The 27,417-nt window shown below is 44.9% G+C and overlaps 1 protein-coding gene across 2 annotated transcripts in view; it reads right to left on the reverse strand.

Moving 5' to 3' along the window:
- ODAD2 (outer dynein arm docking complex subunit 2) overlaps positions 1–27,417 on the reverse strand; it is a 1,108,894-nt gene that overhangs the window by 35,082 nt on the left and 1,046,395 nt on the right. For both annotated transcript variants that reach the window (XM_085631770.1, XM_085631771.1), the window contains exons 18-19: positions 14,298–14,486; positions 3,189–3,410 (exon numbers count right to left, since the gene is read on the reverse strand). In XM_085631770.1, coding sequence (XP_085487896.1) covers positions 3,189–3,410; positions 14,298–14,486 — 411 coding nt within the window. The remainder of the gene's footprint in view (positions 1–3,188; positions 3,411–14,297; positions 14,487–27,417) is intronic.

Below are 27,417 nucleotides of genomic sequence, written 5' to 3' on the forward strand. Positions count from 1 at the left end.
AGATCTTACACATATTAAGGAACTAGTACTAGAGGTGAGTGAGCCACTGCAAGCTTGAGCCACATTACTGGCTCTGGCTCAGTTCAAGGTCCTCTTGGAACCTCAAGAACAAAAAAAGCTGAGCTTTTGCATAAGTCAATGTGCCCTAGTGGCTACAGCTGCCGACCATGTAACATAGAATCTCAACCTTGGCACAGCATTCATTGAATCTGACCAAAGCTCCCTGTGCTAAAACAATGTGCAATGTAGTCTGTGTCTCTTGTGAAGCACTGTTATGTCCTTGGGCAAGGTTTGTGCAATGTAAAATTCCCTAAAAATGTGGATTCTGCCCGTCACCAACTCTCTGAAGTCAGTCTCAAAGAATTAAGGACAAAACATAAAGCTTTGATGTGAGAAAGAGATACCCATCTAGTGGCTGAATTGCACAGTGTGAAACTTGAAAATATGGGATTCAACCCAGCTTTCCTGCTCAGCCAGATTCTGTGATATTAGGCAGATACTTCCTTTAACCAAGCCTTCTTTATTGTCATCATCACATATGAGAGTACTTTCAAAGACGTGAGTTTAGCATGTGCGCTGTATAAAAATCTGGTGTTTAATTTAACAGACTATAATGTTGCTCCATATATAATAAGAATCTATGCACATGTATGGTAGACATGACACCTGACAAGGGTTGGCTCCTCCGCTATGGTGGAGGAGCGTCGCCCCATTGCTGCTACTTAGGGGAAGCAACAGTGAAAAATAAAATGATAATAAACTAATTTGATTATCATTTTATTTTTCACTGTTGCCTCTACTGGGTAACTGAGTCACAGGGTGGAGTTGGGCCGGGCCATCCTGAGCTTCAGGAGGAGGAGTTGTGGGCACTGCTAAGTGCGCATTTCATTTTGGCCGGTCGTTTTTGGATGGCCAAACCGACATGAGCACTTCGCATTTCTCAACCCAGCTGTGTTACACAGCCAGATGGAGAACAGACACAGGCTCCCAGGTCCTGTCTGAGCCACAAACCAGGCCACTTAGACAAATCCCAGCACTTCCCTCATGCTGGGTAATAGTATTCCCAGCTTAAGAGTATAGTCGGGACTGGCATCTGTGAGCCTCCGCAGAGTGCACTAGTCGAGGATCGGGGCAAGATGGCAGACGATTTATTTTTAAATGTTTTTCCTTGTTTCTGTATTTATGTGTTCACCCACGCTGCTGTCCTACCACATCACATCAAGAGCATCCGCCACTGCCCCTGGCTTGCCTCTTATTCACTAATAACATGTCATCTGGTTGGGGTAGGAATGTTTCTTACTTCATGTATAAAAAATCTATTTTGATAAATATTTCTCAAATAATCTGATGTCTTGAGGTGAACTACTTCCATATGTTAAATAACTACACTGGTATGAATTTTGAAGACACTTTATCATATTCTGACATGATATTTGCTGCATGATGTATAGGTCAAATATTTTTGGGGCTCAGCTCCTGCACCGGCTCTTAGAAACAGAGCTGATCATTGGGTCACCTATGACTTGGTTCTCCTTTCTAATTTGTTAGCTTGCTCACCTCTAACTTGTACTTCTTAAACCAAAAAGCAATAAATCAGCAATTAAAATGCCAGTGTGTCAGCAAAGTAAATACATCAAAAACCACATATTGGATCTCAATTGTAAGCTACTCCTCATATCGCATCTGTAGTCCAAGAAGAGGACTACTTGATGTCCCATCACTAAACCTAAAGGGAACGCAAATGGGATAACGTAACCAACCACAAAAGGTCACGGGATTGAGGGATATCCCATCAAGTAAAGGCAAAGCATGAAAAACAGATTAATGCTAAAGTCTAAAGGGTGCTGACCAAAGAGCTACTCTCAATCAATCAATCAAGGGTTTCTAAAGCGCAAGCTGCTCACCTGGAACGGGTCTCAAGGTGCTGGTGGGGAGGGGGGGTAAGGGGAGTACTGCAATGTCTGGAGGTTCATTGGGTTCCATCGAAGAGCCAGGTCTTGAGGGCCTTTAGGAACTTAGGGAGCGATGCAGTCTTTCGGAGGTAGAGAGGGAGGGGGTTCCATGCCTTGGCCACGAGGAGGGAGAAGGAGCACCCTCCTGATTTGCTTTTCTTGATCAGAGGTACAGTTGCGAGGGAGAGCTGTGCTGAGCAGAGAGAGCGCTGGGAGCATGGAACATGAGGCGGTGGTTCAGGTTGGCAGGTCCGGTGTTGTGGAGGGCCTTGCTTGCATGGGTGAGAAGCTTGAAGGCGATTCTTTTGTTGATGGGGAGCCAGTGAAGGGACTGTAGGTGTTGGCTGATGTGGCAGTGATGCGGTAGGTTGAGGACTAGTCTGATGGCGGCGTGCTGGAGTTTGCAAGTAAGGTTGTTGATGATCCCACCATATAGCGCATTGCCGTAATCCAGTCTGCTGCTGATGAGGACATGTGTGACAGTTTTCCTGTGTTCAGGGGGGGATTCACTTGAAGGTCTTGTGGAGCAGGAGGAGGGTGTGGTAGCAGGAGGAAGTGATGGTGTTGACCTGGCGGTCCATTTTGAGTTCGGAGTCCAGGATGATTCTGAGGCTGCGTGCGTGGTCTGGGGGTGGGGTGGGGGTCTCTGTGGGCGGAGGGCCACCAGCAGTCGTTCCAGGCGTCGGGGTGTGGGCCCATGATGAGTATCTTGGTTTTGTTATCGTTGAGTTGCAGGCAGCTGTTCTTCATCCATCTGGCGACTGCTTCCATTCCGTTGTGAAAGTTGCGATTGGTGATGTTGGGTACGTTGGATAGGGGGATGATGAGTTGGGTGTCGTCTGAGTACGATGAGATGTTGAGTCTGTGTGCTCTCCCTCTGTACCTTTTATTGTAACTTTTTGGAAAAGTTGAGAACATGAAAACCTAAATAAAAACGAACCCGGACATAAAGGAAAAACGAAGAAGTATTAAGCAACTGAGATGCAAATCTACTGAACATATGTAGGAGGACAGAGTTGTCAATTAGTGATACCAATGACATCAATTACTTCTTAAATAAGTAAAACGAATAAAGCTTCAAACGTTGTTTTGCTTCGCTTTAGTTAAATATTGCTTCGCCATAGTTTATGACGAAAGTCAGACATGGATTCGTTTGAAAGATTATAAGAAAATTACCTACGCGCACAACACATATTTTAATTTCAAAGAGTTTTAAAAACAAAATCCGCCTCTTACCATAACAACTCCATTTTCGTGCATGGTTATGCAATTATCGGCATCTTCTGAAAGCTCGTAGAGTGCTTGAGCAGTAGCTCGGTGAACATCAGCATCATTAGATCGCAGGTAATTCACTAAAGGGGCCACGGCATCTGCGTCTCCAAAAGCAATTTTATTACTGCCCCACTTACAGCAGTGAGAAATGGCCTCCGCAAGATGACGTCGCAATTTATCATCAGTCTGTAAAAACAAGCAGGCGATAACCTATTGATACTGAAGTTTAAGGTATTTGTCTAACAAACATGACAGCAAATGAAACATTAATTCCACTTCTTTTTTTCTCACAGATTATACAATAGGTGTTTATGTAATAACTTAAACCTTCACGTTTCTTTGTATACCATAGTCACATCTATACAAACGATACTCAATTATAAGAAATAAAACATATCCTATAATAGTCCACGTAATTCAACCACTTTTATGCATTTCCGAATTAGCGTTCATAAACAGTTAAAGTTGTAAAAAAATCAATATCCAACTAATGGCGTCATTATAGAAAAAAAGCATACGCTTACAAGCACACACTTTTTCGTCAGATCAAGGATCATAATTTGTTTTAAAAGGGGATCCATACAATCACTGTATCTCAAAAATAACCACTGTGCCTCAAAACTCGGGATTTCCCCAAATTATTACTCAGTGGTGGCTGCTGAACTCTGAAAGTTTGTGGGGGAAGCGCACCCGTCTCGTGTTGGACAAAGCATGTCTTATTTTCAACTGGTTGGTTCGGAAATTTATTTGGAAAAAATAGGTCAAATGGTGCATTTTACAGCACACTTTTCACATAAATTGGCTACAATTCGATAAATTCTTAAGGGGTACTTATGAAATATTCCAATATTTTCTTGGTGTGGCGGACGAGAATTACAATCCTCATATGTGTGTGTGGAGCTCACTGCTCCCATGTGAACTTGTAAAATGGTGGAAAAACACTGCATATTTTTAGCACAATTTCCCGCGAAATTGGGTAAAGAGTTACAGTGGAAAATCTGGGTTTACATTCTTATTTTTCAAAAAATGTATAGGCAGTGCTTTAAATGGGGGGAAAAGTAGTGCGGATCCAAACTCAATAGAAGTAAGCACGGATGACATGTTTCAATCTTAGTGAAATTGGCAGCTGCAGAGATGCGATTGAAATAAATTGCATGCTCTCAGGTTGCTAATGTGACTGCTGCAAGATCTGGTTTCCTCTAAAAATCACAGACTACATTGCCTGTAGTATAGCTCAGGGATTAAAAGCAAACACTAGCCAAATACAACAAGAAAGAGCATTTTGATAGGGTGTGCAGATTCAATACCAGGAGGAGAGTAAATGACAACCAAGAGAAGTTAACTGATTTTCACAATATTGATCAGAATCCTAACATTATTTTAAGTTGGGTGATAATAAAGCGGAGAAAGAGTTTCCATCATGTAATATCACTATTGAAGGGACTGTTTAGTCACTGTTTAGTTACTGTTTAGTTAACTCATGTGCGTGGTACATTATAATTGGACAAAACATTCTCAAAGAAAGATGGCCCAACAAAACCTTACTTCCGCCTGATGTATCACCTGGGTATTTTGTAGGGCATAACATTGATTTACTGGGGTACTTTTGGGCAGATCTAGATTTCACAGGACCCCATACTCATGGGAATATGTATGCGGGAAGACATGGACAATCTTTGGTGGGGTGGCCTTAACAAGAAGAAATGGGCATCAGGCTGGATCCCAGATCAAATCCTCAAGTGTATATAATTTAAAAAGCGGGTAATTCAAACAATAGTAAAATTGGGCCACAACCGGATGATCTTATTGCAAGTTTACAGGGAAAGTATACAAATGTTTTCAGCAGTAAATTGGATGAATTTCACAAATTTAAGCATTGCATAATATTGAATGAAAATGCTGTACCTACATGGCACAGAGTCAGAAATAGCTTCTTTTCTGTAGAGAAAAAAAGGACATGTTGAGTGATTTACTTAAGGAGGGCATAGTTGAACCGGTGGAATCCTCTCCTTGGGTTTCATCAGTTGTTATTTCAGTGAAGTCTCCAGGTGAATTAAGACTGTGTTGATTTACGCAGCCACCTTTGCAACAAGGAACACTCCGCCTCTCCCATAAACGAAACCGGTTTGTTTTACATACTCATTTCAATATAGAAGCCCTCGTGCTACACTCACTCCAGGCAGACAGATACATCGGGGACCTCACAGCCAAATGTGGTACCCAGGAGCTGTGATCTGTCCTTGTCGCTAGAATGTGAAGCTGCTCCAGGTCGATGTCCAGTATAGAGGCCACTGCACACACCAGCTGCTGGACTGAGGACTGCCCGTGAATGTGCACAGCAAGGAATTGGGATAGGAGTTCCCATCGAGGCCCTACACTGGCTATGTCCCAACAGCTGCTTCCACACTCGCGCTTGCTGCTGGGTAGCGGACTGCCTATGACGGTAGCCAACATGCCACAGTGAGATCGAGAAAGCAGGTGAGTGCGCCTCTCTAGGCCCTGCCCTGGCTGCACCCTGATCGCCGTCCCGTGACCTTTCCCCAGGCCTGTGCATTTAGCAGGAGATGGCTGGCACTATACTTACCACTCTGTACCCCTCACCGACGCTCCGCTGACCCGTATGCATAACAGCGTCACCAGCCCCCAAAGCGGGGCTGATCCTTGTTGGTCCCAGGCTGGCCATCTGCCTGTGCATGGCAGTGGGTGCTTCTCTACGCCTCCAGCATGATGTTCGGGAAAGCCTCCAGTGCCAAACTCATGACTGTTGCGCCTTCAGCCCCACCCACATTGGTGGCAATCATGCTCCTTCTTGCCTCAACGCATAGGCACATGCCGCTCCTCTATGGTTGGGGTACTCGGACCTAGGGAGATTTCGCCCAATGGGAGTCTACCTTCCATTTTGAGCTGAATCCCCCCCTTCCCTGACATGAGGGCTCTCTCATGAGAAAGCACTGACATTGAAACTGATCTAGGCCTGATAACACAGTTTCAATGAAAGAAAAGAAGGACTTCTTACTCAGTCTGAAAGCTGGATCAACCAAGCATTGAATGGAACAGCCATCTTGCAATGGTTTGAGTAGTACACAAGCCAAACCTCCTTCACTTTTCTATGAGGGGTCCTCCCTATCAAAACTAATACAGGTCTGAACCACATACTCCTTACCCCCATCACAACCACCAAGCCAGTTTGCAAACATTTACCACAATTTCTTGATACCCTGGACGCCTGTGGTAAATGAATAACCTAACTTACTACAGTCTGCCCCGTCACCCCCGACCAAGCTTTGATTCCCTACTACTCAGCGCCATCACACTGCAGCCCCCCCCGTCGAAGCTCAGATGCCTTACCACACAACACTGCTGCACTGCACCTCCTTCCCTCCTGAATCCTCATGGTCTGAACACTTTCTCCATCACTCTCCCCCTCAACCTTTCTACTACAGCAGCCAAAACGTTCAAACATAAACTGATTAAGCAACACACTGAAGTACTCATCGTAGAATTCTACCACAATGGTTCAACAGGTGGAAATAGGACAGACCTCATCTATTTCCCTACGCTTCCTGAAAAATAGAACGCAAACCCGGCAAAATACCTTCACATTACTGAGGCCACTAACATCCAGCATGGCGACAAATTAACAATCTCTAACTCTCCTACGTTCAAAGGCAAGGCCTCTATAACTTTCTACAAAAACTGGACCATCATGATCCAGGCCAATGATGTGAACCTCCGCAGTTTTGAATCCATATACCACATGCTAAAGAACGCCATATGATGGCTGCAAAAATATTTTTCCCTCTAGCCAATCTCCCCCACAGAAACACACTAAACAAAATAAAACACACCACAGTCACAGCAATAACTCCACTCTCTCCCTTATCACTCACCCTTCCCTCATTGAAACACTCACCAGTCACACCACAAACTCAACTTACTTCCTCACAATGCACCTTACCCCCACCCCAGTCGGGACAGAACCCAATATAACAGGGAGGTCACTGATCCACATGACTACCCCTAGAGCACAAAATGTGGTTGACCCATCCACCAACAAACGCACTAGTCCATATCACAACACCAGCATAGGTCAGATCACCAACATCAATCTCACATCCCAACCCTTCAACTCTTCCATCACCCACCCACTCACAGTCCTCACTCCCTTCCCCTCCTTCCAGACCTCTTAGGATGTCGACAAAGCTAGTCATGACCCCAACCCCCCACTGCCTACCCTTTGTGCTCACCAATGCACTGAAGACATAATCCCAAAGGGACCGACACAACTCACCCACCAGTCCCACCAAAATTAACCAAGAACTAAGTGACACCACCAACTGCTCCCACACTGACTCCCTTGCTTTTTACTGCCTATTAGTAGTGATGAACAAGTTACTTACCTTTGGTAACACCTTATCTGGTAGAGACTATAAATAGCCGCAGATTCCTTGCCTTAGAATTTCCCCAGGTGTAACACTGGTTTCGAAAGATTTTTCATGAGCAGTACCCTTGCGTGCCAGTAGTTGACATCGATTGGATTCGCTTGCGTTATCTGTGCCAGAAGTGACATCAACAGCACTTATATAGGAGTCACCTCGGTGTGCTGACGTTAGCTACTTGTCATGACTTTCCATGCTAGAAGCACGGAGCCATGAAAAACACTGAAATTGGAGTGGATAGACTAGGGCCCTGAAAGGGCTCAATCCTGACTCTAGAAATGTGGCCACAGAGCAGGGAGGATGGGCGGGTTGGTAAGGAATCTGCGGCTAGTTATAGTCTTTACCAGATAAGGCATTAACAAAGGTAAGCAACTTGTTCAACTGATAGATAGCCGCAGGTTCATTACCTTAGAATAGATATCCAAGCAATATAATCCCCGGTAGTGGGTCTGCCGACTAATTTCACACGAGAAAGTCCTGCAGGATCAAACAGGTGAAGTGCCCATCCCTATGGACCTGACTGTCCAGACAGTAGTGTTTGGCGAAACGTATGCAGAGTTTTCCAAGTTGCTGCCTGGCAGATTTCCAGGATCGGAACTCTGTGTGCTAACGCAGTGGTCACAGCTTTAGCTCTGGTGGAATGAACTTGCAAGCCTTCAGGAGGTTGCTTCTTGGCTAATGCGTAGCAGATCTTAATGCAGAGGATGAGCCAGTGAGAGATGTTTCGATTCTGCACTGCTGAACCTTTCTTCACACCAACATACACCACGAAGAGTTGGTTGTCCACCTGGAACTCTTGTGTGCGGTCAAGATAGAACGACAATGCTCTTTTTGGGTTGCTCCTCTTCTGTAGAGGAATGTGGAGGAATGTATAGGTAGGCAGGGTGATCAACTGGTCTACACGGAATGGGGTAACTAAATTCTGCAGAAAGGAGGCCCTTGTGCGAAGCACTACTTTGTCAGGATAGACTGAGATGTAAGGCTACTTAGATGATAAATCCTGCATCTCAGTCAATCAAAATAACTTTATTTCAGCCAAGGCCATAAAAGTTCAGTAAAATCCAACAAATACTAAATAAATACTAAAACACAGTAAAACAGCTTATTACATGGCCTGCATCTCACTCACTATATGGGCAGATGTAATTGCCACCAAGAAGTAAAGGAAGCCTGCAGGGACAGTTGTGGAGAAGCTTGAAAGGAGCACACATCAAAAGTGAGAACTAAATTGAGGTCCCACTAAGGCATAATGAATGCTGAAGGGGGAAAGAGGTGGACAAGACTCTTCAAAAACCTACGTATAATAGGGGATTTAAACAACGAGGGTTGGTCAGGCAGCTGCCAGAAGTCCTACAGCGCAGAGAGATATCCTATAAGAGTGCTCAGAGCAGAGCCCTGCTGGGAAAGGGAAAGAATAAACAACAAGACTTCAGAAAGGGTTCAACTGATTTTTCTGCATACCATGCCACAAAGTTCTTCCAACGGTAGATGTACACAGTCTTTCTGGAGGAATTACTCGCTTTCAAAATTACATTACAGACTTCCGGAGGAAGGTGGTAAGCTGTCAACAGCCACCGCTCAATCTCCATGCAAGAAGGCGGAGAGTGGACAGGTTCGGGTGAAGGACCTCCCCCGCTGCTGCAACACAAGATCCTCCCAAAGGGGCAGCCTGATCAGAAGATCGATGGCCAAGCTCAGAAGCTCGGGATACCAGACTCTTCGTGCCCAGTCTGGAGCCACAAGGATGACTTAAGCATGGATTGTTCCTGATGTTCTTGAGAGCTCTGGAGTGTTATTGCTGGAAAGGCATACATGAGGCCTGAGCTCCACTCGAGAATAAAAGGCGTCTCGAGTGAGAGTCGCCTTGGAAAGCACAAAACTGCTGACATGGCACATTCTTGACAGAGGCGAACAGATCTAACCAAGGCTCTCCCCACTGCTGAAAGAGATCTTGCGCTACATCCCCTTGGAGAAGCCATTTGTTATCCATTAGGCATTGACGGCTGAGTTTGTCCTCTCTGGCGTTCAAAGAACCAATCATGTGTTGGACCACCAGGGATATGCCCTGCTGTTCTAGTCATGTCCAGAGGCACAGTGCCTCTTGACAAAGGGTCCACGATCCCACCCCGCCCTGTTTGTTGCAGTACCACATGGCGGTGGTGTTGTCTGTGAACACCTGCAAAAGCCTTTTCTTGATGGAGGGTAGAAAGGCTTTCAATGCCAGTCAGATCGCAGAGAGCTCCAGCAGGTTGATTGTAGGCCTGGGCTAAATTTCCGTTCCGCTCGCGGAAATTGCGATAATTTGACATTTTCGCGTTCCGCGGAGAGCGAGAAAATGTCAAAATTTCCGCATTCCGCAGCTTAGTGATAATTTGTTTCTTGCTCGCGCTGTAAAATAATACATTCTCGCGCGCGATCGCCTTACCTGAATCCCCGCGTTCGCCGGCAAGTTTTTCCGATCCGGTCGCGTTCTCCACGAGATGTTGGATTGTTGGTAGCCATTTGCGCTGTCTCACGACAGTTCGCGCCCGCAGTAATGTCATTGGTCGCGCGATCACGTCTTTCTTCTCGCGATCATGCACCGCGAGAAGAGTGAAAACAAGATGGCTGCGCCCGCGAGCAACCGCATGGGTAAGTTGGCGAGCCGCGACCACGCAGAAAATACTGCGAACGGGCGGGAAAAAAACTTCTGCATCTTCGTGATATTTCCGAGTGTTTGCGGAGATTCTTAACATTTTCGCGATAATTTGCGAAAGTCACTTTTTGTTTGATTGTGGAGTCCGGGTTCAGCCGGAGACTAGAGTCCTCTGACCTCCACTTCTCCCAGATAGGCGCCTCATCCCAGGAGTGATGCGTCTATCACTACTGTCAGCTCTGGTTGGGAGAGGGGTCTGCTGCTGAACCAATCGTGGTTCATAAGCCACCACTGCAGGTCCTTTCCAATTCTCTCAGAGATCTGGACCATGTCGGAGAGGTTCCTCCAATGCTGTGCCCATTAATACTTCATTTAAGTCCCACTGCAAAGCCTACATATGCCATTGCGCATGTGTCACAAGCATGATGCAGGAGGTCATGTGTCCCAACAGCCTCAGGGTCTGCCTCACCAAATTCCAGGATAAAGGCTGAAACATCTGTATCATAGTCTAAATATCCCACACTCTACGCTAGGGAGGATAAACCCGAAATTGCGCTGTGTCCAGAACAGCTCCAATGAAAGGGAGCGTCTGAGAGGGAGTCAGGTCATGACTTTGGCACATTGATAGTGAACCCCCAGCAAGTGCAGGAGGTTTGCAGTAGTCTGGAGGTGGGAGACAACAATCTGGGGTTAACACCTTCAACAGCCAGTCATCGAAATAGGGGAAGACTGACACCCCTAACCTCTGCAGAGAAGCTGCAGCCACCGGCATCACCTTGGTGAACACCCGAGGGGCGCTGGTAAGGCCAAAGAGGAGCATATTGAATTGAAAATGCTTGTAGCCTACGTAAAGCACAGATAGTGCCGTGGGCAGGCAAGACAGGAATGTGGAAATAGGCGTCCTGCAAGTCCAATGCTACCATCCAATCTCCTGGGTCTAGAGCAGACAAGACCTGAGCTAGAGTGACCATCTTGAATTTCTTCTTTTTGAGGAAGAAGTTGAGGGCCCGTAGATCGAGTAAAGGACGTAGGCCCTTGTCATTATTGGGGACCAGAAAGTAGTGGGAAGAGCAACCATGGCCTACTTCTAGCACCGGAACCCTCTGTGTGGCTCCCTTGGCCAAGAGAGCCATGATATCGTCATGGAGTAAGGCTAGATGACCCTCCTTCAGCCAGACATGAGATGGTGGCATGGAGGGAGGGGTAATCTTGAAGGGGAGATAGTAGCCACTTTGGAGGATCTGCAGACCCACCTGTCTGATGTTATGGGCTGCCAGTGGGGCAGGTGATGCTGAATCCTGCTGCCAACTGGATTCCAATCATCATAAAGGAGCAGGCTAGGAGGGCTTGGAGGCTGCAGCTGCTGGGGAGGGTGGCTGATGGACCAGATCGCTGGCTACCTGACCCACGAGGTCTGTGTGTACTGCACCCTCAACCACGCAGAGGCTGGGGAGGATGCGCGGCTCGGTGGCTGGGAGGAAATTGGTGCTGTTGGAAGCCCCTTTCGTAGCCACGTAAGGAGCGAAAAGCAGATTGGGGGTGACATGAGGCTGCTGAGAGGCCCAAGGTGGCCATAGCCCGGGAGTCCTTAATGTGCTCCAGTGTCGAATCTGCCTTGTTGCGGAAGAGAAGGGTACCATCGAAAGGCATGTCCATGAGGGAAGCTTGGACATCCCCGAAAAACCAGTCATCCTCAACCACGTGTGGCGCATCACAGCCACTGTTGATGAAACCGCTCTGCCCAGTGAGTCAGTCTTGGCCAATCTACAGCGAACTGTGAACTTTTCTGCGTCTCTCCCGGTGACAACTTGGGAGAGGATGGCCCGGGCCTCCTCCGGTACCTTTGGCAGCACTTGCGCAACATGTCCCACAGCGTGTGTGAATGACAGCTCAAAATGAATGCAGTGTTCACAGACCTCAATACTAGGTTGGTGGAAGAAAACATCTTCTTCCCCAAAGAGTCCAGCCTCTTGGATTCCCGGTCAGTGGGAGCAGAAGGGAATATGAGCTGGGAAGTTGAAGCTGGGTGAAAAAGTTTGTGTCCCATGGCACGGGGCAGGGGCAGTGGCAGTGGTGGCGGACAATCTTCTTATTCACAAGAGCCCCTGTGTTGGGTTTGGACCAGGTACCCAGCATCGTTGAACTAGAGTTAAGGTTCGGATGAGGAGATTTCCGGTAGCAGCACATTTGTCAAGATGTTGGTCTTGACTGCCACCAATGCCAATCTCTTGATTAAGGTTTAACTGCACCCTAGAAATATTCCTGCCACCTCAGAAAGACACTAACATCCCTCTTTAATCTCGTAGACATTTCACTCCTCAGTGGTATAAACAACATATGCCAGCAGATGTTATCTCTGGGCATTTAATATGGATTAAACACTCCTGACTCACCATCAGAGAACAAATCTACAAAGGCTTTGAAAATAATTTAAAAAACGAATAGCTTCACTTCCAACAGTGCTATTTGAATGGGCTATCCTGAAAAATAAGGATACAATCTTCCCTACTATTTCTAAACCACCCGTGTTTAATGTTTTAATGTACTAAAAAAGTAGTAGATCTTCCAGTGCCTGACGCTGGAGGCAAGATCATTGAACTGACTTGCTCTCCTCAAAGCTGCAATTTGTATTGCACCCTAATTTCCTGACCAAGAACTGTTACACACTCCAACAAAGAGAAATACTATAATGTCCTCAAATGCATCCCCTGCAATGACTTGCTAGTCACAGTCAGAGACCCTACATATCACGTCCCAAATGAAAGGTGCCATCTATGCCTTCTGTCAAAAAACAAGGGTAGCAGACGTGAGATCTGGCACCCTTTGACCCTGATGACTTTACAAACTTGACCCATTGTCCCACTCTTTGTAAATTAGCAGCCATCTACTTGCTTAAGACAAGCACGCCAAGTATTAACTACCGAAGGCTCCAAGAGATCCTTACTTTCTTTTTCCTCTACTGCCCTCATGAGACCAGACAAATAAAGACAGTGTCAGTGATGCCAAACGGCAATACTTGCAGTAAAAGGGAGCTTCCATCTTTATCTCGACAAGGTGGAGATCTTTGTGTAAGGGGCAAAGCTTCAGAACTTGGAAACTGGTAAGGGAACACCAGAGCACACCGTTCTTTATCTAAACTGTAATAAAATGCTATAGGCTGCTGCTGGTACTACCCCGCTGTAATAACAATGGCCTGGAAACTAGGAATTAGGACCTAGGAACACTAGAGAAGGGGATAGGGTAATGAGGCAGATAAAACTAGATGCTGGGGATCTGTGGTGTATACTGGACACCTCATAAAAGGTCAGACTGGGGAAAATGTAATGCTGCTCTAGTACTGAGCGAACACGATCCATGGAGCTGCAATCGTCCTCTATCGTTGCAGGCCATTTTGTTGTCTTCAGTCTCACAGGCTCTACTGCTCATCAACAACATGAGGGATGAAATGTTTTTGACCATGGTGGTGAGCCACAAACTATTTTGCTTTGCTCTAGTGAGGCATGCAGAGACACAAGTACGGCCCATATCGCGCTCAGCAAATAGATGACCTTAAATGCTACTCCAGTGCAAAGCACCATATTTGTTGCTGTAATCACCTTGGTGTGCAGAAGGACCTTTTAGTGCCTCCTGGCTTGCACCAGCCTCACACAGCAGTGCCTTGGAGTATCGTGCTGCTCAGCCATGGTAGAGATTCCATAGCTAGCTAGCTTCGCTTCTCAGTGCTCACTCCTCCTTATGAGGACACAGACTGTAAAGCCGAAACACACTATGCATTTCAACAAGTACCAATCCCAATTTCCCCAAATACTGTTTTGCTAGTTGATCCAAGATCTGAATGACTCTTGCCTAGTCTTTAAGTGTGCAAAGGTCAATTTGTTAGAAAAGGAAATCCTGGAAACAATGAAGCTTTTTAGCACTTGAAAACACTCACAGTAAAACTTTCTGCTAGTCAATATTCCGTTTTTTAAGTGAATTAACACAAAGGTGATTGCTACTTACAGTATATGTAAGTTTAGCCAACAGAGGGACAACACCATGATCTGTTATAACAGCCAAATTCTCCTCATCTTTGGCTACATTTGTGATAGCAGCACACACACTTGCTAGCACTTCTTTGTTGTGTGATTTCAACAAATTAACAATGAGTTCCAATCCTCCGACAAACGAACGAACCATTTCTCCAGCATCCTACAATAAAAGGAAAACAAGTTTTAATTTGCCAACTGCAAAACAGTTTTCTAAACACAACCCAATAATTACGTTTCAGCCTTTCAGGAAAAACTAATGCTGATTAATCGAAGGTGGTGCTTTTGGAATTAATCTACGAAGATATACATGTCCTCTCAATTGGTAGAGAGCCATCAACTTATTTGTACGCTAAGACGGTAACCCATGTTATGTCGTTACTTCTCTTCATTTTATTTTGCTGCATTATATAACCTTGAGGTATGTCTGCCTTCACCACATACGTATAAATCAATTGGTTTGATAATTGCATTTTACCTTCAACACAATTGTATTCATTATTCGTTTTCTCAGTGTAAACATATTTATAAGCATATTCTTTGTATATTTATACAGTCCTAATTTGTTATTTCAGAGCAGAACCACCCTAGTACGGTGTTTTAGTCTTAGGTGTCATTCTTTATTAATAATTTGTTTACAGCAACATCTTCCCATAAGGTTGTTGAAGTATTTCGACCATTTGTTTCCTCTCAGGACAGTGTAAAAGGACCTCTGTGATTGGTGTGTTTTGGCAGGGATGGTGCCTCTTTTTGTGCATATTTGGTATTAGAGTATTGACTCGTTCACCCTGTCTACTGTTGCTGGTGCTGTGCATACATGTCACCGTACTCTCCGGAGTTGGACACCACCAAATGACATGCGTCCAATTATCAATTACATAAGAGGACTAGATTACAGCAGACCACAGCCTATTATTGCGAATGCGGTTCAAACATGTCACCTTTGATGGATAACATGTCCTGGTTTGGAAAGTAGGGGGATGTATGCACTGTGCCTGTGCCATTTTCTTAGTATGATGGCACCCACCACCACTGCTGGAGCTGCCCATTTGCATTGCTGTATAGGGAGATGGTCCCAGAGTATATATATTTAAAGAACACGATAAAAAAAAAAACAATAAATAGAACAACAATAAAGAAGGACATGAGTGTTATTTAATCACACTCCGCAAAAGTATCATTTCTTTTTAGAAACATATCCACATTCATTAAGCGAACTACAATGCAAAATAGTGCCCAGGGGGAAGGGGGGGAATCGTGTTGAGCGTGATAAAAAGGGAAGGCAAGTGACATCAAATTTGAACAGTATCACAAGTTAATTGTTTAGGCATGGTATTTCATGCCACATAGTCAACCAGAAATGCATTCATTTAGATATACAATCATTTAAGCAACCATGTACATAGAAACAGACACAGTGCAAAGTACACTATTGAAGGTACTGTTATCGATGATAAGTCGACGTTTCGACCCCTTAAACCGAGGTAGGTAGATTAGGTCCTTACTGCCGGGGTCTTCATCAGGACAGGGTGACAGTGGGGGAGGGGGGAGGGCACCTATAGGATGAAAAAATAATTTAAAAGGGGGCTCGGGTCCTAAAGTGGCAATAAATAGGACTGACAGTGATAAATCACCATATTTACCCTTAGGGAAGCAAAATGAACCTCGAAAGGTCCTGGCTGGATATCAAGAACAGCAGGGCTGGTAAGCTCCCAAGGTGGAAGAGGTAAAAGACACCTGAAAACAAATAGGGTGTCATGGTAAGAGGGGTAATAAATCATGTAGATGATTAATCAAGCTGAAATCAAGGCAACTCACTGAATGAAGATATTTCATGAAGGCATGATTGGAACAAAATCGCAGCCGTGGAAATTAACCATCGGTAAGGAACGTGAAATGGATCACAATCAATTGTGGCCTCTGGAAATGAAAAGAAACATATCAAATGTGATTAAGTATAAAAACGCTACTGAGGAATTATCGGTTGTAGGACAGGGAGCCAAAATCTAAAGGCCAAAAAGACTACATTCGAAATAACGGGCTTAAAATAGTGTTAATCATACACCAAAATCGTAACCAAGATATAGAGAAACAGTACTGAGGCTGAAAACCCAAGTAAAGAGTAGTTAAACCGAAAGTAAATGGAACCAAAGGGTTCCTCAAGATAAGGGAAAGGAGGAATCAATCAGGTCGTGGCCATGCAATGTTATGCTTAGAAGCGGGCTGCAATAGATTAAAGTGTGTAAAACTATCACGTATACAGCCGTAGCGAGAGGGTACCTTACAGAATAGACAAAAGGCCCGACTGCCGGGAGTTAAATTCAGAGCAGAGATGTAAATATACCCAAAATGACAAGGGCTGAAACCGTACACCAACTACTAAATACCGGCCGCTCAGACCGGGGAATCCCCATAAATAAAGCGGCGGAGGGAGAGCAGAAAACTTACCGAAATTCGCAAGGGGAGCTTAAATCAACCCAAGGTGAAGGGAAAGGTGCCGCATCTGAAGGCTGATTTATAACGCGGGGAAAAAAAAAAAAAATGCCGGCCGCCACGGAGCGTCCCGAGAGGGGCAGCCGCTAGATGCTGGCAGTGAAGGTGTAATGGAAGAAAGACATCCAACGGGTGTCAGCAAAACGGAGTTGGAGAAAAAAACCCAGATGGGAATTAGAAAAATTAAATTAAGAGGCTTGGGCTACAAAATTGGAAAGGGTGTAAGAGGTCGAAGCGCTTAAGAAGAATACAATGTAATTTCTTGGCATAAATGTGAGACATAAATATCCATATAACAAAATTACAATTGATTAAGATGCAAAGACCACATCATCCTTAAAGCCCTGAAAAGTAATACCGTACTATATCCAAAATACATATATGAATAGCAAATCAAACGGTCACATAAAAAGTCAGGCGGGTAACAACCTGAATAAACATACGGTATTTCTTCAGCAATATAATACAATCCCCACCATTAAACATCACCAACCTTTGATAAACAAAGAGTTCATACGAGTAGCATGAGCATCATGGGTTTAAGAATGATTCTTAGTGCGATAAAGCAATAGATTGAGTACCCTATCAGCCCAATCTACTGGAGCAGGCTAAATGGCAAAATAGCATCTAGGGATGGCTGGGACAATGATGCTGTAATGTAGTTGTCTAAGAACAGAAAAATAGTAACTTAGATCTCCTAGGCGCCCTATCTGTTAAGACAGGCCAATTGTGCATTACTGGGATCCAGTTCATTCAGGCCGTTATTGATCGTGTCCAGACGGATCATAAGTTTAGATTCCCTCACAGTGAGGAGCGAGGTTATGTCGCCTCCTCGAGGGCCCAACTCAATTTTTTCAATAACAAGCCATTGCATTTGGTCTGGGCTGTGCCCCGATTGGTTATAGTGTTCGACCAGGGGAGCCCCTGCAACACGGCATCTGATCCTGCTTTGATGTTGTAGGACCCTCGCCTTAATTTTTTGCTGTGTTTGGCCAATGTACAAAAAGCCACAGGGACAAGTGATCCCGTAGATCACATTAGTGGAATTACAATTTGTGTGAGCATGCAACGTGATGGTATGGTGTTTATAGATAAATTCTTTAGTTTGTGTGGTTGTTGAACATGCTTTGCAAGATTCACATTTGTAGTGTCCTTTGATGGGAGGTAGATTCCAAAGTGACTGGATGGTTGGTTCCACTGGGTCCTCCAGGAAGGAATGTACTACGTGATCTTTAATGCTCATAGCCCTTTTGAAGGAATGCATGGGCAGGTTGGGTTGATCAATCTCGGTTGAAACCAAATTCCAATGCTTGTTTATGATCTTCTTAATGGCATTACTCCTCGTAGAGAAAGTGGTAACACAAATCATTCTCTTGGAAACGGAGTCATCATGATCTTTAGCCGCTAATAAGGTTTCTCTTGGGTTAAACCATGCCCTTTTCTGGGCTCTCTTGACCAACCGTTTGGGATAGCCCCTAGAGATCAATCTGGTGCTAAAATCCTCGGATTCCAACAGATAATCTGTGCGTTTAGTGCAATTCCTGCGAATCCTCAGAAATTGTCCTATCGGAAGGTTGTCACGCAGACCGCGTGGATGGTAACTGCTGTACCTTAAGAGCGAATTGCGTTCAGCAGGTTTCCTGTATAGTGTAGTGCATAGTTGGTTGTTTTCACTGAAAATCTTTAAATCAAGAAAAGGTATCTCCTGGGCGTCAGACTGGATAGTAAATTGGATGTCCAGATCACATTGGTTCAGCCACTCGTGGAACAACTTGAGTTGTGCTGCATCACCGTTCCAAATAAGTAAAATGTCATCGATATAGCGTTTCCATAAATCGATATGTTGATGGAAGGGATTGTTGTTCAGAACGTGTAGTTTTTCAAAACTGTCCATATAGAGGATAGCTAGATCCGGCGCGAAGGCAGCCCCCATCGCCACACCCTTCGTCTGAACATAGTGATTACCTTGAAAATAGAAGACATTTTTCTTCATGGCAATGGTCAAGAGCGCCAAAATAAATTCCGTAGGTACCTTCATCGGGGCAGGTCGTAGATTCAGGACTTCCCGCATGACACCCAGTGCCGGTTCTTGGGGAATACTTGTGTATAATGACACAATGTCGCAAGTAACAAGTAATTGTTCATTCGGATCAAACGGTCTCTGGTCAACCAGGGTGATAACTTGCATGGTGTCCCTCAAATATGTTTCAGTTTTTTCCGCAATCGGTTTCAAAAAGAAATCTATGTACTTGCAGAGTGGTTCTAGTAGTGAACCACATCCGGACACAATGGGGCGTCCCGGCGGATGGAGCATATTTTTATGGATCTTGGGTAAGGTGTAAATGGTGGGTAGTCGTGGGCATTTCTGATTTAGATAATCAAATTCCAGTTTACTCAAGAATCCCAGGTCCAGTGCTTCAGAGGTGATTAGATTTATCTCGTCAGCCAAATCTTTTGTAGGGTCGGATCTCGATAAGGAATAACTAACACTATCTTGCAGTTGCCTCATGATTTCTGACTTGTAAGTACTGGTGTCCTGTACTACTATGGCACCCCCCTTGTCTGCGGATTTGATCACAATATCCTTGTTGTTTTTGAGAGTCAACAGTGCGGCTTTCTCAGGTTTACTTGTGTTAGGTATAGTATGTTCATAAGTCAATAACAAAGTATTGACATCATTCAATACCATATTTATATAGGCCATAATTCTGTTGCTCATTGCGTTGGAAGGTGGCACAAACTTCGATGGAACCCGTAGACCAGTAAAGGATTTGGGCGAGTTATCTTCTGAGTTCTTAAAGAAGTATCTGAGGCGGATTTTCAGAAAAAAGCCATGCAGTTCTGTCTTGAGGTTAAATGAATTAGGGTGGGCCGTAGGGACAAAAGCCAGACCTTTGGAAAGAATTTGTTGTTCATCTGTGCTCAAGACATAGGAGGAGATATTGACCACAGGATTGTTGTTGACCATTACCATCTGTAAACCTTCCGTCTCGGATTGTCTGATTTGCATTGCTGGCCCTGCACACTACCACGGTGTGCGTCTCACCCCCCCTCCCCGTATTCAGTGTTTACACTAGACAGTGATGGTAGCAAGCAAAGATGTTTAGTGATTTTTAAACTGGGTGGCATAAATATCTGAGAGGACTATGTGGACAAATGAGATGACTTTCTCCGAGTGATTCATGGGGTTTCAGAAAAATGACAAAACAGCTCCAAATGGAGTTTCCTGGAAAAAAAAATCAGATAAATGGTCTAAAGAGCCAGAGGGTCTTATAGGCACCAGTGAATAGTCCTTTTATATTGCGTTGTGCCAAGCAACTCTCCAGACGTTCTTGAGGCTTATCCTCCCCAAGAAATCGTTGACCAAATAGTGGCAAAGTTATTTTCAGCAGGATTTCTTTAAAAACGTACTGCAGAGTTATACAGGCGGTTAAAAAACTTTGTTTGTGGCCAATCATTTATCAAAGTGTGTATAGCATCTTACATCTTTTTATATCACCTTCCTGCTCCTTTCCTTTAAATTCTGAGAATACACTTGTGAAGGACAGAGTGGAAAAATCTAAATGTACGAAAATCTCAAAATTGCCTGCCATACAGCAGCAGTGCTAGATGAAAAAGTACATACCTTTAGTAACGTTATTTCTGGGGATACATATACATCCTACAGATTCCTCCCATTATAAATAATCCTTTCCAAGTTTCAGACTGGTCTGGAAAGCTTGTCCCCAGCAATATATCTTCAATATCGTCAGGTGGCGCCAGGTGGCTTCAGCTACAGCTCTTCCACTGGACTAATAGCATCAGAGTATACTAAACTCAAAATGACACATTCATGTCAGTCCCTAAAACTTTTTCTGCACCCGACTGTGGTGTGCAGAGAGGAGCCAAAAGAGTATCAATACCAGCAACAAACACAGCACACATATGCTTGCATATCTTGGGATCTGGTTAATCACGGAAATAGCTGTACATTTGTAACACAAACACACCAAATAACGTGATACAAGTGTAACGCAAAACAACCAAAATTACTCTAGATTATGCCAGGGCAATGCTAATTTCGTCCCGGTGTGCTTCAAATCTCACTGAGAAGAAATACAAGAAGTGGGAGGAAAATCTTTCAAAAAACACTATTCCTGACGATCTTAACAGGGTAGTTGGTCGGGAAGACATGAAGACAGAAAGAGCAGTGAAAAGAACCTCAATAACAGCCACTCTCTGACCCTGCTTAGCAAGGACAATGTGAATGAAAGGACATCAGAACATCATGATATAAAAGGAACCAGGTCGTCCTACTCAAACCATTGAACAAATGCATTCCTGCTAACCACTTACACAGATGTTGTACTAGCTTTCTCTGGCCGCCAATACGACTTCTGTAACCTCTTCAAGATGGTTAAAAGATTCTAATTAGCATGCATCCAGTCATAGTGCTTAGGGTTTTAGGTGGAGGACATGATCGTCTTGCTGCGAGAGCAGGTCCACTCTGTGTGGGAGAGGAAGAGATGCCCTAAAGTTGAGTGCAAACAGATCAGCATACAAGATCCTTCTTAGCCCCTCTGGGATGCTCGGTATCTTCTGTGTCTGATTCTCCTGCACATTCCACAGGGCTTTCAACATAAGTGAAATCAGTGACAGCACGTAGAAGAGACCCTGAGAACAGCTGAACCTTAAGGCATCTCAGAGGAAATTATTTTAAAGCAAATGTATGGCCCAAAACTGAGAACAGTTTATCTTTTAGGCTGTGGTCAAGACTGCCAAGTACATAATTCCATTCATGAAGGAGATCACCTCGTTCACTTTAAGTCAAGTTTCCATTTGTAATCCTACAGCTAAAGAAGACCAAGACTGTCTGCTTTCATACAGAGAGCTGCAAGATAAGTTATCAATGGGAAAATCACCAGTTTCTGCACAAACTACCACTAGCACAATGCCTCCCAACGCAGGGTCCACGGCCCAAACTGCCTTGCCTTTTCCTGTAATGAATGTTCATGGTGTTGCTTGATAGAATCTGAGCATTGGCCACCGTGAAAGGGAGAAATACTTTCATGGCAAGGCAGGCCACCCACAACTCCAGCGTATTTACATGCATACATTGCTCTTTGGTGGCCTAAAAGGCCTTGCACAATCATGTCCAACAACTGGGCACCCCCGCCCAAACAGGAGGTGTCTATGGCCATGATAGCCTCTGCCTGTGGATGACTCAAAGAAGGACCCATCGCAAGATTGGATTTTTCCATCCACCAGTGCAGATTTGATAGCAAGGTCGGCACCTGAGCCTAAAGGCTCCCTTCATGTTGGAAACATTGTTGTAGCAGGCACCACAAAAGGGCCCTTCTGTTACGCACCGTGCCTCATGGATTGTACAGTGGCTTTTCACGTAGGCGACGGAAATGAAAGGCATTAACAGACAGGTTTGTATATCTGTTTTCCCTACCTCTGTGTCTCTGTGCTGGATTTCCCATACCGCACTAACCTCCCATTAGGCTGGAGGAAGTACGTAGAAGGAGGTGTGGTTTCAGTGGTTGGATGGGTGTGATAGATATTTAAGCCGTACCAGGGCAGGGCTAGGTGCTTGGCTTTGAGATTTCCATTCTCTACATTCACGCCCCCTTGTGGTCTTTCTGTACGTGGCTCAGCAGTTTGTGAGTCGCGGTCTAGTAGTTCCATCCACCCTTCCGGACTTCCTGTTTCTTTCTGTTGTGACGATGAACGTAACCCCACATCAGGTTCGTTTTTCGAATCACAAATTTGTGTTCCTGGCAGATATCCGCTTCAGCCAATTTGCCCAGTCTTTTTTCCCTTCCTGGCTATGGAAGGTGGGGTACAGTTGTCACCGCTTTCGCTGTTCTTTAGCCCATTTCGAAGTATTGCATCTGGCTGGATGGCATTCCCTTAGGTGGAGACACTCTTTCTGGCTTGTTTGTCGCCCACTTTGTTTTTGACGTTTCTCCATCGTTGAATCCCTGAAAAGCATTTATGAAAAAATCAGTGCACTGATGAAAGGACCTTAAGCTTATGCGATCTCTAATGTGACTATGCTCTATTTCTCTTTTTCATATTTGGAGTGACTTTTGGTAATTGATGCCATATTTGTTTTTAATGAACTATTAGAGGAGTTACTTTGATTGTGATCATATTCTGCACTCAAAGTCTATCCTGGTTGAGGCGAGTGAGGGTAACTAGTTTCCCTTTAACACCTTCAAGAGTTGTTATATGATTAGTGTACTGATGTGGATTCTGGCACAGAGACATAATTGTGAAATGGCTTTAAATGGTTCCTTTTGTATTTCGAGTACTAATGGGTGCTGCTGTCTATTCTTTCAGAAACAAACCACTTCCATGACACAAAGGGATATTTACTGAATAACGTGAGTTCAGTCTGAATGTGGCGATATCCTGTTCATCCATTGGTGTCCCCCTGTCTTACATCCTCCTCCTTTCTCCATGAGAGCGGCTACCAGGCACTAGTGGTGTAATTTGTAGTGCATGAGGGCGGGTGCTGGAGGAGATTGGTTGGGCCATCTTTGCTCCTGTGGATTTGAAACCCCAGGTCAGTGGAAACTTGATAGAAAAACAAGCCCATTAAATACCAAACTGCTTAAGTGAGGATGGCGCAAGGAGGCATGCCCCATTAAATATAGGCATCCCATGTCTCCTAGTAGGACCCAATCTATCCATGGAAGATTTGACTAAAGTCCTTTTGGAAATGCAGGTGGAGGTTCAGAATCTGAAAGTAGAAAATCATCATCTGAAGATAGAAGTAAAGCAGTATAAATCATAAAGAGACCAAGGGGGAGGGGGCCTGGGGTTTTTCCTAATGGTCGCAAGACATACATCCAACCCGGTTGTTTCAAAGGGATCACTGACAGAATTTCGACACCTAAAAATATCCCCATATCAAAATATTGAGTTATAAATATCGATGTCAAAAATATCGACATCCTATATTTATAATGGTAAGTACAAAAATATTGGTAAAAAAATATAATTGTCATAAATATAGTTGTACAAAATATATATATATTACCTACTGGCGGTCGCCAGTAGGTAGTTATATTTAGGACCCAGTTTCCAGAGGAGGAGCATTTTTTGTTTTGCTTTTAACTTTGGCGTCGTTTGATAAATCTTCATGAAATGTTCCAAACTACTTCTTTGTTCATAGCAGCTCCTATGTGGGAAGTTTGGGGGTGATTCATCAAGGGGGGGCTAGAAAAAAGGGGGGCCAAAATGTGTTTTCTCCATGTTAATTTCCATAGGAAACTTTAGGCAAGGCTACAGGTCGAACGGGTGAACGGAATTACCCCAAGTTTGGCAGGGAGAAGGCTCTTGGTCTTGGTATTTATGTGGTATAAATCCGTTCAGTAGTTTTGGAGAAATATCGAAATGTACAGATATAAATATTTGGGAATTCTGCCATCTGATTGGCTGAGGCGTTACAAGCACGAGCTTGCTGCATATTGGTTGTGAGCGCTGCGAGCGGTTGCAACTAGGAAGTGTTGGCCGCCATTTTGTGATTCCATTGAAGCGAGTAAGGGGGAAAAAGGGCGAAAAGAGTAGGGAACAGGAGGATAAGACCACTGTAACCTCTGTGGGGTGTGCGAAGCGAAGAAGTCACACCTACCGGTCTGAAAGTGCGGTGTTGCTCAGAGTGACATGGTGCTGAGATGAGATGGTGCTACAGTCGGGTATGAAACCTAGAGCCTAAACCGGGAGGTCATTGCTGTAAAGTGATGTGCTCTGGTGTTTGTAGGATACCTGTGGAAGTAGTGTTAGTAGGCGTTTATACCATACAGGGAGTGGGAAGCGAACTACTGTGCTCTACCGTGCGTTTATACTGTACCGGAAGTGGGAAGCGAAGACTCGGGGATCAAACCGAGCTGATTGTTGTAAAGTGATGGGCTGTGGGCGCTGTAGCATACTGGCCGCTGTAGTATAACTGTAAGTAGTGTTAGTATGCGTTTATACTATACAGAGAGTGGGAAGCTAACTACTCACCCCGACTGGTCTGAAGACTCGGGGATTAAACCGTTAGCTCATTGCTGTAAAGTGATGTGCTCTGTGTACTATTTCAATTTGGGGAGTTTGTACACGGTGCTAGAGAAGATGGATACCTTGGTGTCTGGTCCTGTTGGTGGCTGTTTAAGCTGTCTTCTTTTCCTGCAATAAATCTACTTATCGGATTTACTGCTGTCTTCCTGTTCACTACATAAATTTGGCGACGAGCGGGAGAAGGTGAAAAGAAGGCAGCACTCACCAAGATTTTGCGCTTGCTTGCATTGTGCTGAAGACCCGTTTTCTTGGTGAATCTGTTTCTACTCATCCCAGGGTCGTCGGCTGATCGAACTATGTGATCCTACCTCTGGAAGGATTTCTATTTTTTGATTTTGGTCTTCCTCTGGCTCTTCACTACACTCTGGTTGCTGTCCCACAAGTGTTAGTATGCGTTTATACCAATTCTGTAGTTATGCATTAAACAAAGCATCATGGTCTCATGGATCGCCACCTCCCAGGCGCAGGTCATACAATGTCCCGGGGTGTGCAAGCGCGGGAAATTTATGTTTGCAATTACAGGGCGGGAGCATTGCTTGCACCCTGTGATAGTAAATTCTTGTTTGCCTTGTTGAAGCGAGAGGAGGAAAACGTCTTATTGTTTCAATAAAGCTGAACCGGATGGTAAAAATGGAGAGAAAAAATGAAGCGGGGCTCACCCGTTCATTTAAATGAGCACACTGGTGGGTAATGTTCCGGGGCCAATCCTATTATTATATTGCGGGGTCTCTGCAGCACTAGGGATCTTAATCTCACATGTAAATTAGGCGTTGGAGGGCACGGAGACGTTTCACAGACTAGAGGATCGACACCTCCCCGGGTATTGTTTACGAATTGTTCGGGGGGCTTCGAGGCCAACTCAAGACCGGGGATCGGCAACCTCCGGGGCTTTATTTAAATATGGAGGGTGAGCCTCGCCAGTCCTTGAAGCCTCGGTGGCCCTAGGCAGTGGCTTATTGGTTCTGAAATCACATGGGCAGTACTCATGGTATTATAAAGTGATACACTCATAGAACTCTTGCTGTTGTACAATTACCCAGACTTCATTTATGTAATAGTCTGTTGGTTTATATTTGTTAGGTGCACCGGAAAATTAAACAAAATTTCCCTTATAACCTACTATCAACCGCCGATTTTCACAATAAACTACAGACAAGTGTTGTCAGAAAAAGAAGACCCATACACTCAGTTATTTATTGGTAAAAAAAAAATAACTTTTATTAACACAACACAAATAAATGGAAATGTAACTTTATTAGAACAACAGTAAAACATGAAAGAAGTGGGTGGGACTTCTCCGGAAACAGCGTACAAAACCCGCAAGACAAAAAAGAAACATAAGTATGTGTGCCATGTCTAAGAGAAAAAGAAAGGTAGTGGGAGTGAACGGAGGAAAGTGAGAATGGGACAGAGAGCGAGTGGGTGGAAGGGAGAAGGGGAGGGAGAGTGAAAAGAACAGAGGGAGGAGGAGACAGAGCGCCGGCCTACTGCACCCAGCCCTCACTGTTCACCTCTCGTCACCCTTGTGTCTGGGACGCTGGGGTCCAAGAGAAAGAGTGCGGTCCAGAAAGTCCTTAAAATGAAACACAGATATGAATGAGGCCAGAGATTACATTATTACCTATGGCAACATCGCTTGCCTGCACCTGTGCACCCAGGCTGCTGCACCCCAGCCCCTTTCTCTGCTCTGTGCTCAATTGCAGCTCCTGCGCGCCGAGGCTTGACTGCTCATCTGCCACAACCGGTGTGTCCAAGGACGTGGCTCTGGGGTGCCACTATCAGGGTGGCCCAGCAGGTCTCCGGTCGGGACGGTGTCTTGATACCTCGGTGGAAGGCGTGCACGAGAATACACAAGGTTAAATAATATGTTATGCCAATGTTTACATACAAAGGAACAGAGCGCATGGTAGAAGCATAATGTGTGGGTGAAATGCAGTGGCGCAAGCCTGTGTGCAAGTACACTTTTTAAAGCAAAAACCAAAGGAAATGATGGACGGAGTGTTGAACATTGCAAGCACTCACCCCCAGTCAACTGATCTGGGTTTAATCCATCACCGTTCTTTAGCCCACTCTGCCACCCCAGTTCAGACATGGCCATATGCAAATCAGTCTGACCCTGTGCCTCATGGGAACAGTCCAGCCCGATCTGCCAAGCCATGTCTTCCCTGGACCGGAAACAAGCTTCCTAGGACCGGTTTCTGGCATTTCAGCCGTCTTCAGCTCACTACAGTGCCCCAAAAGCCAACGCCACGTGTCTGTAGGGCAGCACTGCCCGTTGGCTCAGGCCTACAGTACGGTCCAGCAGGTCCTTAAAATGAGACAGATGTGACTGTATGAGGTCAGAGATCACATCGGTACGCAGGGTAACTTCGGTTGTTCGCACCTTTGCACACAGGCTGATGCACCCCATCCCTACCGCAGCACTGTGCTCAACACGTGTCTGTAGGGCAGCGCTGCCCGCTGGCTCAGGCCTACAGTACAGTCCAGCAGGTCCTTAAAATGAGACAGACATGTGACTGAATGAGGTCAGAGAACACATTATTAAGCAG

The sequence above is a fragment of the Triturus cristatus genome, chromosome 10 (assembly GCF_964204655.1).
Source record: "Triturus cristatus chromosome 10, aTriCri1.1, whole genome shotgun sequence".
Lineage (NCBI taxonomy): Eukaryota > Metazoa > Chordata > Amphibia > Caudata > Salamandridae > Triturus > Triturus cristatus.